General features: G+C 38.6%; 1 protein-coding gene and 1 pseudogene across 1 annotated transcript in view; one reads left to right on the forward strand and one right to left on the reverse strand.

Annotated features, from left to right (window-relative positions):
- Positions 1 to 5268: 5268 nt before the first annotated feature.
- Positions 5269 to 9373, forward strand: LOC115659747 (annotated as a pseudogene).
- Positions 9374 to 10146: 773 nt separating this feature from the next.
- The window catches only part of FAM171B (family with sequence similarity 171 member B), a 56984-nt gene continuing 53130 nt past the window's right edge, over positions 10147 to 14000 (reverse strand). Inside the window, exon 8 of the mRNA XM_030580362.1 lies at positions 10147 to 13954. Coding sequence (XP_030436222.1) covers positions 12634 to 13954 — 1321 coding nt within the window. The 3' untranslated portion in view covers positions 10147 to 12633. The remainder of the gene's footprint in view (positions 13955 to 14000) is intronic.

Raw genomic sequence — 14000 nt, forward strand, 5'->3', positions numbered from 1 at the left:
AAGATCAGAATTTCATGGCAGTAATCTGAATGTATGTAAAATGATGGTAATCAATACAGTACCTTTGGGAAGCTGTTGCTTGACTAAAATGTACCACAAAAAACTCAGTTCTCACGAAATTGCTCCCCTTCTCTGGTCCTCTTTATTCTTTTCCTAGTTTTATGCAACTTAATTTATATGATGACACAGATGCCAAAATATCTTTAGGATTAGTACCTGAAGCCATCCCAGGGGTATCAGCCAATATCTTGACATTAAATTAGTTACTGCTGAGTACAACAAACTAGCACAGCTAATTTGATTTAAAGCACATTTTCTACAAATTTGGTTAGGTAAATCAATCCTGCACAAAGACAGCACCCCTTCATCTGAATCCCAAAGCAGCTGTATAACTAAAAAACAATGGTAAACTGAGTGTTTTCCTTTCCTCTGGCCATTGGATAGGTGGTATCCCATCAGAATACAGAGGGTTTTTTACATTGCTGTACATAGGTAAGCTCCTCAGTTGATGACTTCCAAAGCTGCAAAATGTGGATTGTTGACCCTACTGTCCTAACTCAAGTTACTCATACCAGGCCTCCTGTCTAATGAGACATTTGAGTAGGGTGATCAGATGTCCCAATTTTATAGGGACAGCCCTGATATTTGGGGCTTTTTCTTATATAGGCACCTATTATCCCCCACACTCTGTCCCAATTTTTCACACTTGCTATCTTGGCACCCTACATTTGGGTGAGTGTCTGTTACTGGTCAGACCACAAAAAACAAGAACTTTATTTTCCTTGTGGTGTAATTGCCAAAGGTTTATGTGGATAGGCCTGACACACTAGTTATTGGTCCAAGGAACCAGGAACCAAGAGCAGGGTCATTGAGGTCGAAAGGGCTACTCAAGCTCTTGAAATAGACGTGTATATGCTCCACAGATTACATCACCTGGGGGCATTAGATGATTTTCTAAGGGGTTAAGCAAACGAACATGTGTATATATACAACAGTGCAGCTGTACCAATGCAACTGCATCGCTGCAGTGAATGTAGTGAAGACGCTCTATGTCAACTGTAGAGAGCTCTTCCATCTGCATAATAAAACCACCTCCGTGAACGGCAGAAGCTATGTCAGTGGGAGAAGCTCTCCCATCAACAGTGTGCTGTCCACAGACCTCTTTGGGAGCCAGGCAGCAAACATTTGTTTAAAGTTTCAGCAACAAAGTATGTACCAGAGAGAGCGTGAGAATGAACGGCGTATAGTCTCCTCTAATTCCCATTATAATAAGGTTACATTTGTGCATCAAGAGCACTCTGTGAACCTGCTGAAGAGATAAAATATAATTGTAATTTAATTGTTAAATTGTGGGATTATAGCTCATACTCATTTTCCAATTTCATTTTCTTAGGAAAGTGGACTATTATGAAATGGGAAACTGGTTGAGGCCCTGCACTGTCAAAATCTCAGTTCAATTCCCAGCTCTGCTACAGATTTCTTATGGACCTTAGTCAAGTCATTTAATCTCTTCATTCCTCAGTTCCTCATCTGTAAAATATATTTCCTCTTTCACATCCTGTGTCTTGACATTTACATTGTAAACTCTCAGGATTGTCTTGTACATCTGTACATCCTGCACAGTTCATCTGCAAATTTGACACCATCAGCTCAGGATTGAACAAAGACTGTGAATGGCTTGCCAACTACAGAACCAGTTTCTCCTCTCTTGGTTTTCACACCTCAACTGCTAGAACAGGGCCTCATCCTCCCTGATTGAACTGACCTCGTTATCTCTAGCTTGCTTGCTAGCATATTTATACCTGCCCCTGGAAATTTCCACCACATGCATCTGAAGAAGTGGGTAATTCACCCACGAAAGCTCATGCTCCAAAACGTCTGTTAGTCTATAAGGTGCCACAGGATTCTTTGCTGCTTTTACAGATCCAGACTAACACAGCTACCCCTCTGATTCTGTGGAGTGCATTTCAGATCCTATTTAATCCTTGTCTTGGCTTGTCTGTGAACAGTCAACAGTCCACTGACATTAGCAGAAATTAGGGCTTATCATTACAGTCATGAGCAATTTAGTGACTAAGGACATTTAAAAAAAATTGTACTGACCTCAAAGATGTAACTGAGGACCAAAAGAGAAGGCAATAGGTGTAATAACACGACATAGACTTCAAAGGACTTGCTCTGTGCTGGAGGTAAAATCCTGAGATTCTCTGAAGCAGAGCACATTATGCAACCAGGACTGCAATGAGCCAAAAAATTTGGGCTTGGGTCTGAGAATGTTTCTGCAGTTCCCAGCGATGTCAGTAGAAATTGTGGGTCAGCACCTTTCAGAATCATGCCTATTGTAAGTACTCAGTCCTGCTCTAAATATAGTCAGTAGGGGGGTTTATTAGGACATAAGGTCTCAATCCTTTAGTGAGCTCTTTGAGGACACAGTTGTCTGCCTACACAGAGCTTAGGATTTGGAGCCTAAGAAAACAAATTAATAGTAAGTGCAGTTTTGGGGACCCATGACAAGTTCTTAATATAGGAGTGATTTGGTGGGAAAATTTAATTTCTTGTTATAAACCTAGCAAAGAAAGTTCACATGAAATGAGTGTGTTCCTGAATAACATGCGCTTCTTAAAGAAATTCTAAATGTAAATTAAAAATAAGGCAGCAATAACTTTTAAAAACTATTTTATTATATTGCATGAGCTATAATGTTTTACAAATCTTAATTACATTTTCAGCAATAAATACAGTAGTACTGTAGTAAATACTCTGAGACATGAAGACACCTGACAAAAGGATACAAAAGATAGAAACACTTAAAAAGAGGGATGCAAAATGTCAAGTATGTTTGAAATGGAAAATAAATGTTTACAAGAGTATGTGTTTGAAAATGATTGCCAAGGCAATGAAGTGCTTGTTCAACATTTAAGGCGCAGTCCTGTAAGATGCTCAGCACTTCCTGTGTCATCAGCTCCATGGGTTTCATCATCTCACAGAATTGGGCTCTGTGAGCTTCATGTGCTAGCGAGCATTAAAAAGGGCCTTTTCCCCAACACAGCTGCAAAGAGGCTGTAAAAATATTGTGACAAAAGACTTGAGATCATAATATGCATTAAAGTCTGACATATTGTGCTTTAACTGAATCTATCAGTTTAATTGAAGAATAATGTATCCAAGTACTTGGAAAACATGTATAGAGAGTTAATAAATCTTAATTTGTGACTGAAATTACAGAAATTTCAGTTGGTAAAACTAAATTTTTAAATTTTAAAATTTTAAAATGTTGAGAACATGAAATTACTGCACAAGCTTTTTTTTTTTTTGGAAAGGTTTACTACAAAGGGGTGAATGGCTTCAGATTTTTAGCAGGAAGTATTTAATACTTCTCTTAAAAGTAAATAAAAAAGCTTGGATAAAAGTGTTTATCATTAAAAAACTGCTATAGTATCCCAAATCCTTAGCAGAATGCAGAGTGGCTATGGCCAAAAGAGTAACACACATTTACATTTTAATACAAACAATTTCAATAGCATCGTCATTTTTTAAACATGACTGGCCTAGTCCTGTATCTCTTGCATGCCCAAAGGCCCACTAAAGTCTACGACTGGGAAGTCAGCGGCAGAACTCTACTGAGTATGTAAGCAAGGCAGAGTCAGGCTCAACAGTGTGATTAAAATTAGCTCCCTCATTCTAAGTCATAAAATACCTGTCTCCATGCTGCTTCCACCTCCTGCTAGCCAGGTAGCTCAGCACTTAAACTAGGATGTATAATTTTTTAACTATGTATACATTCCATTTGAGATAATAAACGTATTAGATCTGATATTGATCTCATTTAAATCAGTTTTATACTTTGACATCAATGGATTTCAACATATTTACTCCCTGATTTAAGGAGGTGAGATCAGAATTAGGCCCCGTGTTGAAAAAAAACACCTTGACTGTTGAAATCCCCGAAGAGAGGTGATTTCATTGATAATTTCTAACTTCTTTCCAACGAACATTTTCTTAACAATTCCTGAATAGAAAATGTAAAAACATGAGTTACAGCAAACAGGTGTTGTTATCTACATGCAGGAGTCAATGTTCCAACATGAAACACTAGATTTGGCTTTCAAAAACTACAGAATCTACATAGTTTTAGCAATGATATTTTTTGGCTAACAGAAAAAATGTACATGTGCTTTTTATATAGTGGAGTGTCCTACTGATAAAATAATTCTCTGGGAAAAAGGAAGGCACTTTAGCAGACTAGTTTAATTTTCTTCAGCTTTTCATGCTTGCGTTGTTTATCAGTGTAAAGTGTTCTAAATACAGTACTAGTCATTGAAAGTTATCTTATTACAGAGGTAATTGCATTTTAACTTATAGACTGCTACATTAAAATCTACCATTAACCCACTTTTTCATTAGTTATAATAAAAACAAAGACTGACAATGTGAGGATGAATTCAATTATTGTGGAATATCCACAAGCAATTTCTTCCTCTTTGGTACAAATCACTTCATGGGAGCAAGACAGTGGAACTCAAAGTATTTTCTTTCTTGCATTATGGATTTTGTTGTGAGGGTCTGGTTGTGAGAAGATTTCCCAGATCTGCATTGCTTGAACATGCTCACGGTTTGACTAGTAAATCTGGCAGTACACTTAAGTATTTTTTTCAGGATGTCAGACGCAGAACAGGATGCCAAACATAGTTGTGTTCTAATCAGAACCCTCTAGGTACATTCTTGAGAACAGCCCTCACATCAGGAATAAACAATTCCTCTCCTCTGGTGTTTGTCTATATATGATGGTGTTTGACAAGTTAACGGAAAACTACCTCCATTTGGCTCCTAAGAAAACATCAGTAAGTTTAATATTCTCAGTTTACTCCAACACAGTCACTTATCTTCATTACAAAGAAGTGCTTCATCTGAGAAATGTGCTATATTGCATAAAAACACATTATGACTAAATTACCTTTGGGGGGGGGGACTCCATCAGCCTACCTTATACAAGACAGAAGAGATTTGAAACTGGTATGCTACTCTAAGGTGGGAAAATTCTGGAGCTCTGCAAGTCACACACTCCAGCCACAGGGGGAAAAAACCTATAAAGTTACTTCTTTGAAGTCTGTCCCATGCATCTGACAAAACTTGACCCACGGGGGAGGGAATAGCTCAGTGGTTTGAGCATTGGCTTGCTAAACCCAGGCTTGTGGGTTCAATCCTTGAGGGGGTCATTTAGGGATCTGGGACAAAAAACTAACTGGGGATATGTCCTGCTTTGAGCAGGGGGTTGGTCTAGATGAACTTCTGAGGTCCCTTCCAACCCTGATATTCTATGAAATACAAAGTACATTTGTAGACACGCATTCTTAACTCTTTGTGTTTACGCTCAGAGTAAGTGATACCTATTTTTCATTACATGAGGCAACAGCAAAAATAATATTTTGAAGAATCATGCTGCTTAGAGACAGTGAAGTGTTCTTTTTACAATGCCCAACACCGACTGCTCTGATCATAATTGTGAACTCCACTGTCCAGGGGTCATGGAGACTTGAAGCCCTCCCACCTTTAAAACTCCACGAATTTTTGAAATGCCTTTTCTCAATTGTCCATTTAAAAAAACACACCTAGCAGCTCTCCAATTGTGTGCAACAGCACAGTTGATTATGCCAACTACAGGCTCCAGACATGCACCTGCCAGAGTACACAGGAGATACTGGATCTCCTGGGCCTGTGCAGAGAAAAAGCTGTGCAGACACAGCTATAGAGCAGCTGTAAAAATCTGGACAATGACGATGTTTTGTTGATAACTTTAGGGAGCAAGCGAAGGAGGTCTGAATCTCAACTCTCGCTTTCTGTTGTAACTGTCCTGACAATGCTGTGTTTTATCTGCAGCTGCTACCATTGCAGCCTTGAGGGGTCCTCCCTCCACACCGCACAGCCGTTACCCATCTGACAGGCTGTTTATAGCCTACAACAGCTCTGCGTTGCAGGCACAAGCATACCGCTTCATTACGGTACAAAGTGGCAATGACATCATTCTTCTCGTCGCACGCAGCCATTACCCATTCTGACAAGCTGTTTATAATGCTAAGTTTACCAGTTTTCAGAGGTTGCCGACTAAGGCTATTTTTGTTGAGTTGTTTCAGTCTAAGATTCTGGCAACTGCTGTTGCATCATTTCGCTAATACTTTGTGTCAATTCTGTGTGTGTGTTAAGTATTTGGGTGTATATGTTTATCATGTGCAAATATGCATGTGTAGGTTGTTGAAATTTGTCAGTGATATTGTCAGTTGTTGTATGACGGAGTATCCGCCATTCTAATTTTATTAACAATAATTGGATATTCTAAAGGTAGACTAAAATGTAGATTTTGGATTGAAAGACTGAAGGAAGGAAGTATATGTAACTAAAAGGGTGTATTTCTGATTACAATCAACACTGCTTAATTTTAAGGAAAAGTCATCTTCATCTCTTAATCGGTGTTTACGTCAAACAGTTAATGAAATTCAAATAGTGACTCATAATTAGTAAGTGACATGTATTCTCTATCCTTTACTTTTAATGGTGAACAAGAAAAAGAACTGATAGGAATACAATTTCATGTTTTTCATTTTCAGTTGATGCAGCCTCCTGGCAGATAGAGAAAAATTGTCTGGGGAACAATTTTGTAAGCGTAAGGCTGATAAGCAAAAAAAAAGGAAGAAAGATACTTCAGAAACAAACCTTCTTGCTAAGTCCTCTGGCCAAAGATGAAGGTAGTCCAATGCCAAAAGATCAAGCAGAAATGGAGGTGGGGATGACAGTTTTGCAAGTTAAAGAAGAGTTTGAAGAATATAATCTGAATATTGAAGACGAATCAAATGAGACACGCAAGGATCAAAACTTGGAAGAATGTGAAAGCGAAAATGTCACTTGTTTGAATTAGCGATCTTGATACTTGGGCCAAATGCGATAATCAAGTCCAACAAATTTTAGAGGAACATGGGCCGGAACAGGTTCAGCAGTTCGATTTCCCCAAAGATAGTAAGCAAAGAAAATTCTCGACAATTTATTACAAACATAGGCTTCTTAATGGAAAAGAAGTGCACAGTCAGTGGCTGCAGTATTCCACATCAAATAATTCTGTCTTTTGCTTCCGCTGCAAGTTGTTTGCCAGTAGTATTACTGGTGCATCGTCTCTTTCTGAAAAAAGCTCAAGGGATTGGACAAACATGTCTGCAATTTTTTCAGGGCACGAGAAAAACAGTCAACATTTGACAAATGTTCAAACATGGAAGGAACTTGAACTGCGACTGAAATACAAGAGAACAATTAATGAAGAACATTTATGCTTCATTAAGCAAGAAGAAAAGTATTGGCAACAAATACGAAAACATCTGATTGCTTTGGTCAGAATTCTTGGTATGCAAAATCTGGCCTTTCAGGAAACACAAGAAAAACTGCACACTTCTGGTAACAGGAACTTCCTCAAATTTGTTGAATATCTAGCTTTGTTTGACCCACTTATGGATGAGCATCTTTGCAAGATTAAGGACAAGGAGATGCATGTACATTACCTAGCGAAAGACATACAGAATGAGCTTATTCAGCTTCTAGCCAACACCATCAAACAAAAAATCCTAGCATCTGCTCATGCTGCTAAATACTTATCGATCATTCTAGATTGAACATCAGATGCAGGCCATGTTGAACAAATGACCATGATCATTCAATTTGTGGACAGGCCTACTTCAGAGACAGAAAATGAGACTGAATCAGTATGCATAAAGGAACACATCTTGGGATTTGTGTCGCTTATGGAGACAACTGGAGCTTGTATGACAGAAACTATTATTCACCAGTTAGAAGAGATGTCACTGCCTATAGAAAACTTGCATGGTCAAGGCTCTGACAATTGGAGCAATACGAAAAGGAAAGAAAATGGTGTCCAGTGAAGGTAAATACAATTTTGAGTGATGTGGAGAAAGTAGATAAGGAAAAGTTATTTACTTATTCCCATAATACAAGAACTAGGGGTCACCAAATGAAATTAATAGGCAGCAGGTTAAAAACAAATAAAAGGAAGTTCTTCTTCACATAGTGCACAGTCAGCTTGTGGAACTCCTTACCTGAGGAGGTTGTGAAGGCTAGGACTATAACAGCATTTAAAAGAGAACTGGATAAATTCATGGAGGCTAAGTCCATTAATGGCTATTAGCCACGATGGGTAAGAAATGGTTTCCCTAGACTCCGTTTGTTTGTCAGAGGGTGGAGAGGGATGGCAGGAGAGAGATCTCTTGATTATTACCTGTTAGGTTCACTCCCCCTGGGGCACCTGGCATTGCCACTGTTGGTAGACAGAATACTGGGCTAGATGGACCTTTGGACTGACCCAGTATGGCTGTTCTTATGAAGAATTTTGGATATTAATTCCTGAGCCTTTTTCGTTCCTTGAAGTGCACATTCATTCAATTTGGTTGTTAATGATGCTGCAATGTGTTGCTTGGAGGCAACCGCCTTCTTTGATTTAGTTTGTGTTTATGTGTATTTCTCAGCTTCTACACGTCGCTGGGAAGTTCTAATACACCACATATCACAGTTAAACCAATGAGTGAAACAAGATGGGAAAGTCGAACTGATGCCTTGAAACCTCTTTGCTATCAGCTTGGTGACATCTATGATGCTCTGATAGAGATCTATGATGACACTACTCTAACAGGATCATCTGGCAATACGTCACGAGTTGATGCAAAGGATCTTGCAAAAACTATTTCTAGTTTCAAGTTTCTTGTTTCTCTTGTGTGGTATGACATATTGTTTGAGATCAACATGACTAACAAACAACTTCAGGTGAAAGAATTCGACATATGTGAAGCCATTAATGAACTTGGAGAAACCAAGAAGTTTCTTGTAGGCCGCAGAAGTGACGCCGACTTTGAGAAAACATTGGCAAATGCAGGTGAACTTGCAGAGGAGTTGGATGTACCGGCACTTTTTGAACCAGATCCAATCTGTATTAGAAAAAAAGAGGACGCAGCTCACATATGAGGCAGATGACAAAGCTATTTATAATCCGAAAGAAAAATTTAAAGTGAACTTTGCAGTCAACACAGCAATACATTCGGTTGAAGAAAGATTCACATTGACGCAGCAAATTAGTTCAGTATTTGGCTTCCTATATGATGTTTATAGTTTGCAAAATACAACACCAAAGCAAATTATGAAACATTGCTTGAATCTGGAGCAAGCTTTGCAACATAGTGAATCCAAAGATATTGATGCCTTTGACTTATGCAATGAATTGGACGCTATTGCAAGACAAGTCCAAAAGAATGCATCACCGCAAGATGTACTGAACTTCATATGGAAAAATAAGCTGACAGATAGTGTCCCTGTCATAAACAGATAGTTAAGGGTTAATGTCTCTTTTACCTGTAAAGGATTAACAAGCTCAGTGAACCTGGCTGACACCTGACAAAAGGACCAATTGGGGGACAAGATACTTTCAAATCTTGGTGGAGGGAAGTCTTTGTTTGTGCTGTTTGTTTTGTTCTTTGTTCGCTCTTGGAGCTAAGAGGGACCAGACATGCAACCAGATCTGTCTCCATTCTTTCTAACAGTCTCTCATGTTCAGAATAGTAAGTACTGGCTAGAAAAGGCAAATTAGTTTTATGTTCGTTTTCTTAATTTGCAAATGTGTATTTTGCTGGAAGAGTATCTTAGGCTAGCGGGGAGGGAGTCCCTCTAGTCTATGTATAAGCTTAGACCCTGTAAACATTTTCCATCCTGGTTTTACAGAGATAATTTTTATTTTTTCTTTCTTTAATTAAAAGCTTTCCTTTTGAAGAACCTGATTGGTTTTTTTTTCCTTGTGTAAAACCCAAGGGGATTGGGTCTGAACTCACCAGGGAGTGGGAGGGGGGCGGGGAGGAAGGGGGTGGGAAAGGTTAATTCCTCTCTGTTTTATGATTCAAGGAGTTTGGATCACAGTGATCTCTCAGGGAAAGTCTGGGAGGGGGAAAGGTTTATTTTCCCTTGTTTTAAGACGCAAGGGGTTTGGGTCTTGGGTCCCCCAGGGAAGGTTTTGGGGGACAGAAAGTGTACCAAAGCACTATATTTTTGATTGGTGGCAGCGTTATCAGATCTAAGCTAGGAATTAAGCTTAGAAGGGTACATCAGGTCCCCACTTTCTGGACGCTAAAGTTCAAAGTGGGAATAATACCTTGACAGTCCCCAACACAGTTATTGCTCTTCAAATCCTCTTGAGATAAAGTGGGATGTCTATATATGTATGTTTGTTATTATGTACAAAGTACAGTATTTGACTAAAATTACTGTCAGCATCCTACATCTGATTGATTACCATATGTAGAATGAAACCAGTTAAGCCACCTCCAACTATATGACACTATAGTATTGGGTACTTTAATGTACATACTTGTGTTCATAGAATTTGTATTTCTGTTTCTTAATATATGCTTTTAAGATCTATTGTATTAAGGAATATTGGTGCTTTAAATAGAGAATATTTTGTTTTCTATGATTACTGCTTAAGTGTCAATCCTTTGAGCGGAAGGCTGTATCTGTCCTCCCAAGGGTAAACAAAGTTAGTTAGTTCTGGGGAGTTTCCTGAAGCTCACAGGGGAACCCATGGTAAAACCCTGGCAATTTCTCTAGGGTGGGCCACCTCCTTTTACCTACCAAAACAGACCATCGAGTTACTGGAATAGGCAAACCATTGTGAAGAAGCCCCAAGTCTGATTTTGGGGGTAACACAGCTTGTCAAGGACATTATATTAGTAGCAATGGAAACTTTGGATCTGTATTTGAAGGACTGAACGGAACTGGTGCAACAATGAAAGCACTGACAGTGACAATAATTTATAAGCTTGATATTCAAATAGTCTTTTAAATGTATATCTGGTTTGAAGTGTTGTTGATTATTTAACTATTATGAATCCATCAGAGAAAAAAAATTCCATCCAGAGGGTGGAACTTGATGAAGGACACGTTATAAACACTTTTATATGAATAATTAGTTACATGAATCAAAACACATTACTGAAGGCAGGCGAACATGGCAAATACCCACACTCATCTGTAAGGCAGATGACTTGTGTAATCTTTTCTGTTGCCCAGACAATAATCTACTTACCATATTTAATATTTATCTCTGAATATTTTGTTTTTCATTGTTATACTCATGGGATCAATAAGGATTTCATATGTTCAGGAAGCAATGGCATACTAGGAAGAGTCAGAAACATGGTATAGTTTGCAGTTTGGTTTGCAAATTCTTCTAGCAAAAGAAGGAATGATATCAACGCCCAATGATATCAACGTCTGAGTGAAGATGACTGCAGCCCAGGTCCACAGAGCGCATACATATTTTAGTTGTTACTTTAACCATATATACTATATAGACATTAAAAAGCTTTTTTTTTAAAGGGATTTTCTACTATAACAATTTTTAAAGCCATCCTTCATAATCAAATTGCTAAAGCCAAAATGCTGTGACTTATTTCTTCAGAGAAACATCTTAAAGGTCACAGGAAATATTTTATTTCATGTGAAGCACATTAAAAAGTGTGAGAGTCTACTTTTCTGTTAGCCAAAGCTAAATCTATGACTTTGACAAATGACCATTTAAAACAAAAAATATATTTTGATAGACATTTCCTTCCTCTATACATATGTTAGTTACATTTCATGCATTCACAACTTTTGGTAGCTGTTTAACTTAGTAATAACTCATAATCAAGTGTCTCTGTTGTTCTGTGGACCAAGTTTGGAGCTCAGCTTCCATATGCTCAGAAGTCTAAACAATAAGCAATCAGTTTTTAACACCTCTGTGCTGCATGGCCTACCACCAAAAATAGCAAAAAAAAAGTGGCACATTAGCCAATGTGATCAAATTTACTATTTGTTTTTAAAAACTTTAAAAAGTGAATAAATGCACCAGTACAGGTCATCCCTTCTAAAAGTATCTTTTCTGCAAAAGGTACCATTTGCCCATGTTTATGAAGGTATTTTCATTAGACATCAAGTTTTATCCTAAATACACCCATGTGAATCAGGAGTAACTCAATAGCCTATGACAGAGAGCCAAATTTGCCTCAATATGCATCGAGTAACACATGAAAGGGAAGATTTTTGCAGACTTTTAACAAGTGTCTGGAGTAGATACCAAGTCCCTGATTATTTCCAAGAACACAATGAGACTAATGTAGTGAAACTTTCTACAAAATAGGAATTACTATGGTCAGGACATCAGTAAAAGTTATGTGTAAATGCTACACAATAGCCTGCTGGTCACTCCAGTGAGGGACATCATTTTGGAAACACTTTAACATCGCTATCCAGAACTATGCCTACAAAAAAAAAAGTGACTAAATTTCTAACTATGCACCCCCAGAGGTGTACCCCAAGAATGAAAAATTTAAACAAACCATAATAGCATTTCTCAGTGATAAATTCACATTTTATATCCAATGCTCCGTTGAAATCATAATCCTTGGTCTGCAAATTAAGAAATGTAACTTTACCTGATACTAGAAAACCATTTTGACTGCTTCTTATAAATCCAACATTGCAAATTTATAACAAGAAGCAAAGAGGAAAGACTGCACAAACTGCTAGAAAAAGCAAAAACACTGAACACACAGTGTTTCAATTTATAGGAATCAGTGGTCTCTCCTCCCTCTTTTTCCAGATATTGGTTTGACTATCTTTCTTAGCCATAGGGGGTCTACCTCTTTTTTTAGCTGGTGGAGTACTGGATTCATGACCTTTTGTTGTATTTTTTTTTTGTGGTGGTTCTTCAGTGTGCTGTTCTATGACCGGCCCACTTCCTCCATTCAATAGGTGTCTCACAGACTGATCATCAGGGCTACAAACAGTGGTCCCACTTTCGCTGCTACTCAGATCCAAATCTTCCAAATAAAGGATCTTAGAATGATGCATGCTTTTAACGAAAGTTTTCTCTCTCTCCAGTTTTCGACTGGGATGATGCTCATTCATGTCCACACCAGAGTCCAGGCTGGTGTCGTTACTTTGTGTTTTCCTGCCCTTTTTCAGATCTATAAAAGAGTGCCTCACTTGAGCGACTGGCTTTCCATCTAGTGACACGAACCATGCTCTGGGGTGTGGGGATGGTTTTCCTTTAGAAAGCTCCAATAATGTTTGCTCTGAAATACCTTGAAGTTCAGAGGAAAATGGTGTCATAACTGCTTCGTTCAGTGTCCCAGGAACAGAGACAGACTCCAGCAAATTATTAGTATACCGACCCCAGTTTGAAGTTTGTGAGGATAAGCCCTGTTGACCATCTAATGTGGCTTTCTCATCTCTGCAGGTGGGGGGCTGGAGAGGAGAGTGCATTGGCATTTTGGGCAACGTCTGTGTATAGCTGTCTCGATTCATGGGCTCCATCATTGGGCTATAGACTACCTGCCCTTTTCTTGGCAAAGTAGCTGACTTAGCAGCATGTAATTGCTCCGGAGAGTGGAATACGTCAGAAGTTTGAAGGATGGCAACAGGCTGACTATAAATATGCATTAGTTGTTCTGGGATATGGGAAAGTCCATACATCTCTTCGTTCACTGCAAGATATCTGTTTTGGTCTTGAATGTCCCTGGGAGATTGAGAAACACTGCTGTTAAAGTGCTGTAATTGTCTAACTCCAGCATTAGGCTCCAAGGGCTGAGTTGAATTCCTCGTGTGACCACTCTGATTGGATTGATATGAAACATTTTCTGTGTAGATCTGAAAATTGTCCCAGGCTTTTTTGTCCTCTGTTTCCATAGAAGTCTTTCCGTGAGGGCTAAAGGAGGAAAGCTTGGGCATGTATGATTGTGATTTATCCTCTAGCTTTACTGACCCCTTCACAGCACTGACATGATTTATGTGAGTTGTTGATGTTGTCTGGTCTTTTTTTAAGACCTCCAGTTTAGTTGTGTTTTTTCCTCTCTTATGTGATTGGCCACATTTATCCCTATGGGAAAAAAGGTGTGTGGGAGGGGAATAATTGGAGGACATAT

This window comes from Gopherus evgoodei, chromosome 11, assembly GCF_007399415.2.
Source record: "Gopherus evgoodei ecotype Sinaloan lineage chromosome 11, rGopEvg1_v1.p, whole genome shotgun sequence".
NCBI lineage: Eukaryota > Metazoa > Chordata > Testudines > Testudinidae > Gopherus > Gopherus evgoodei.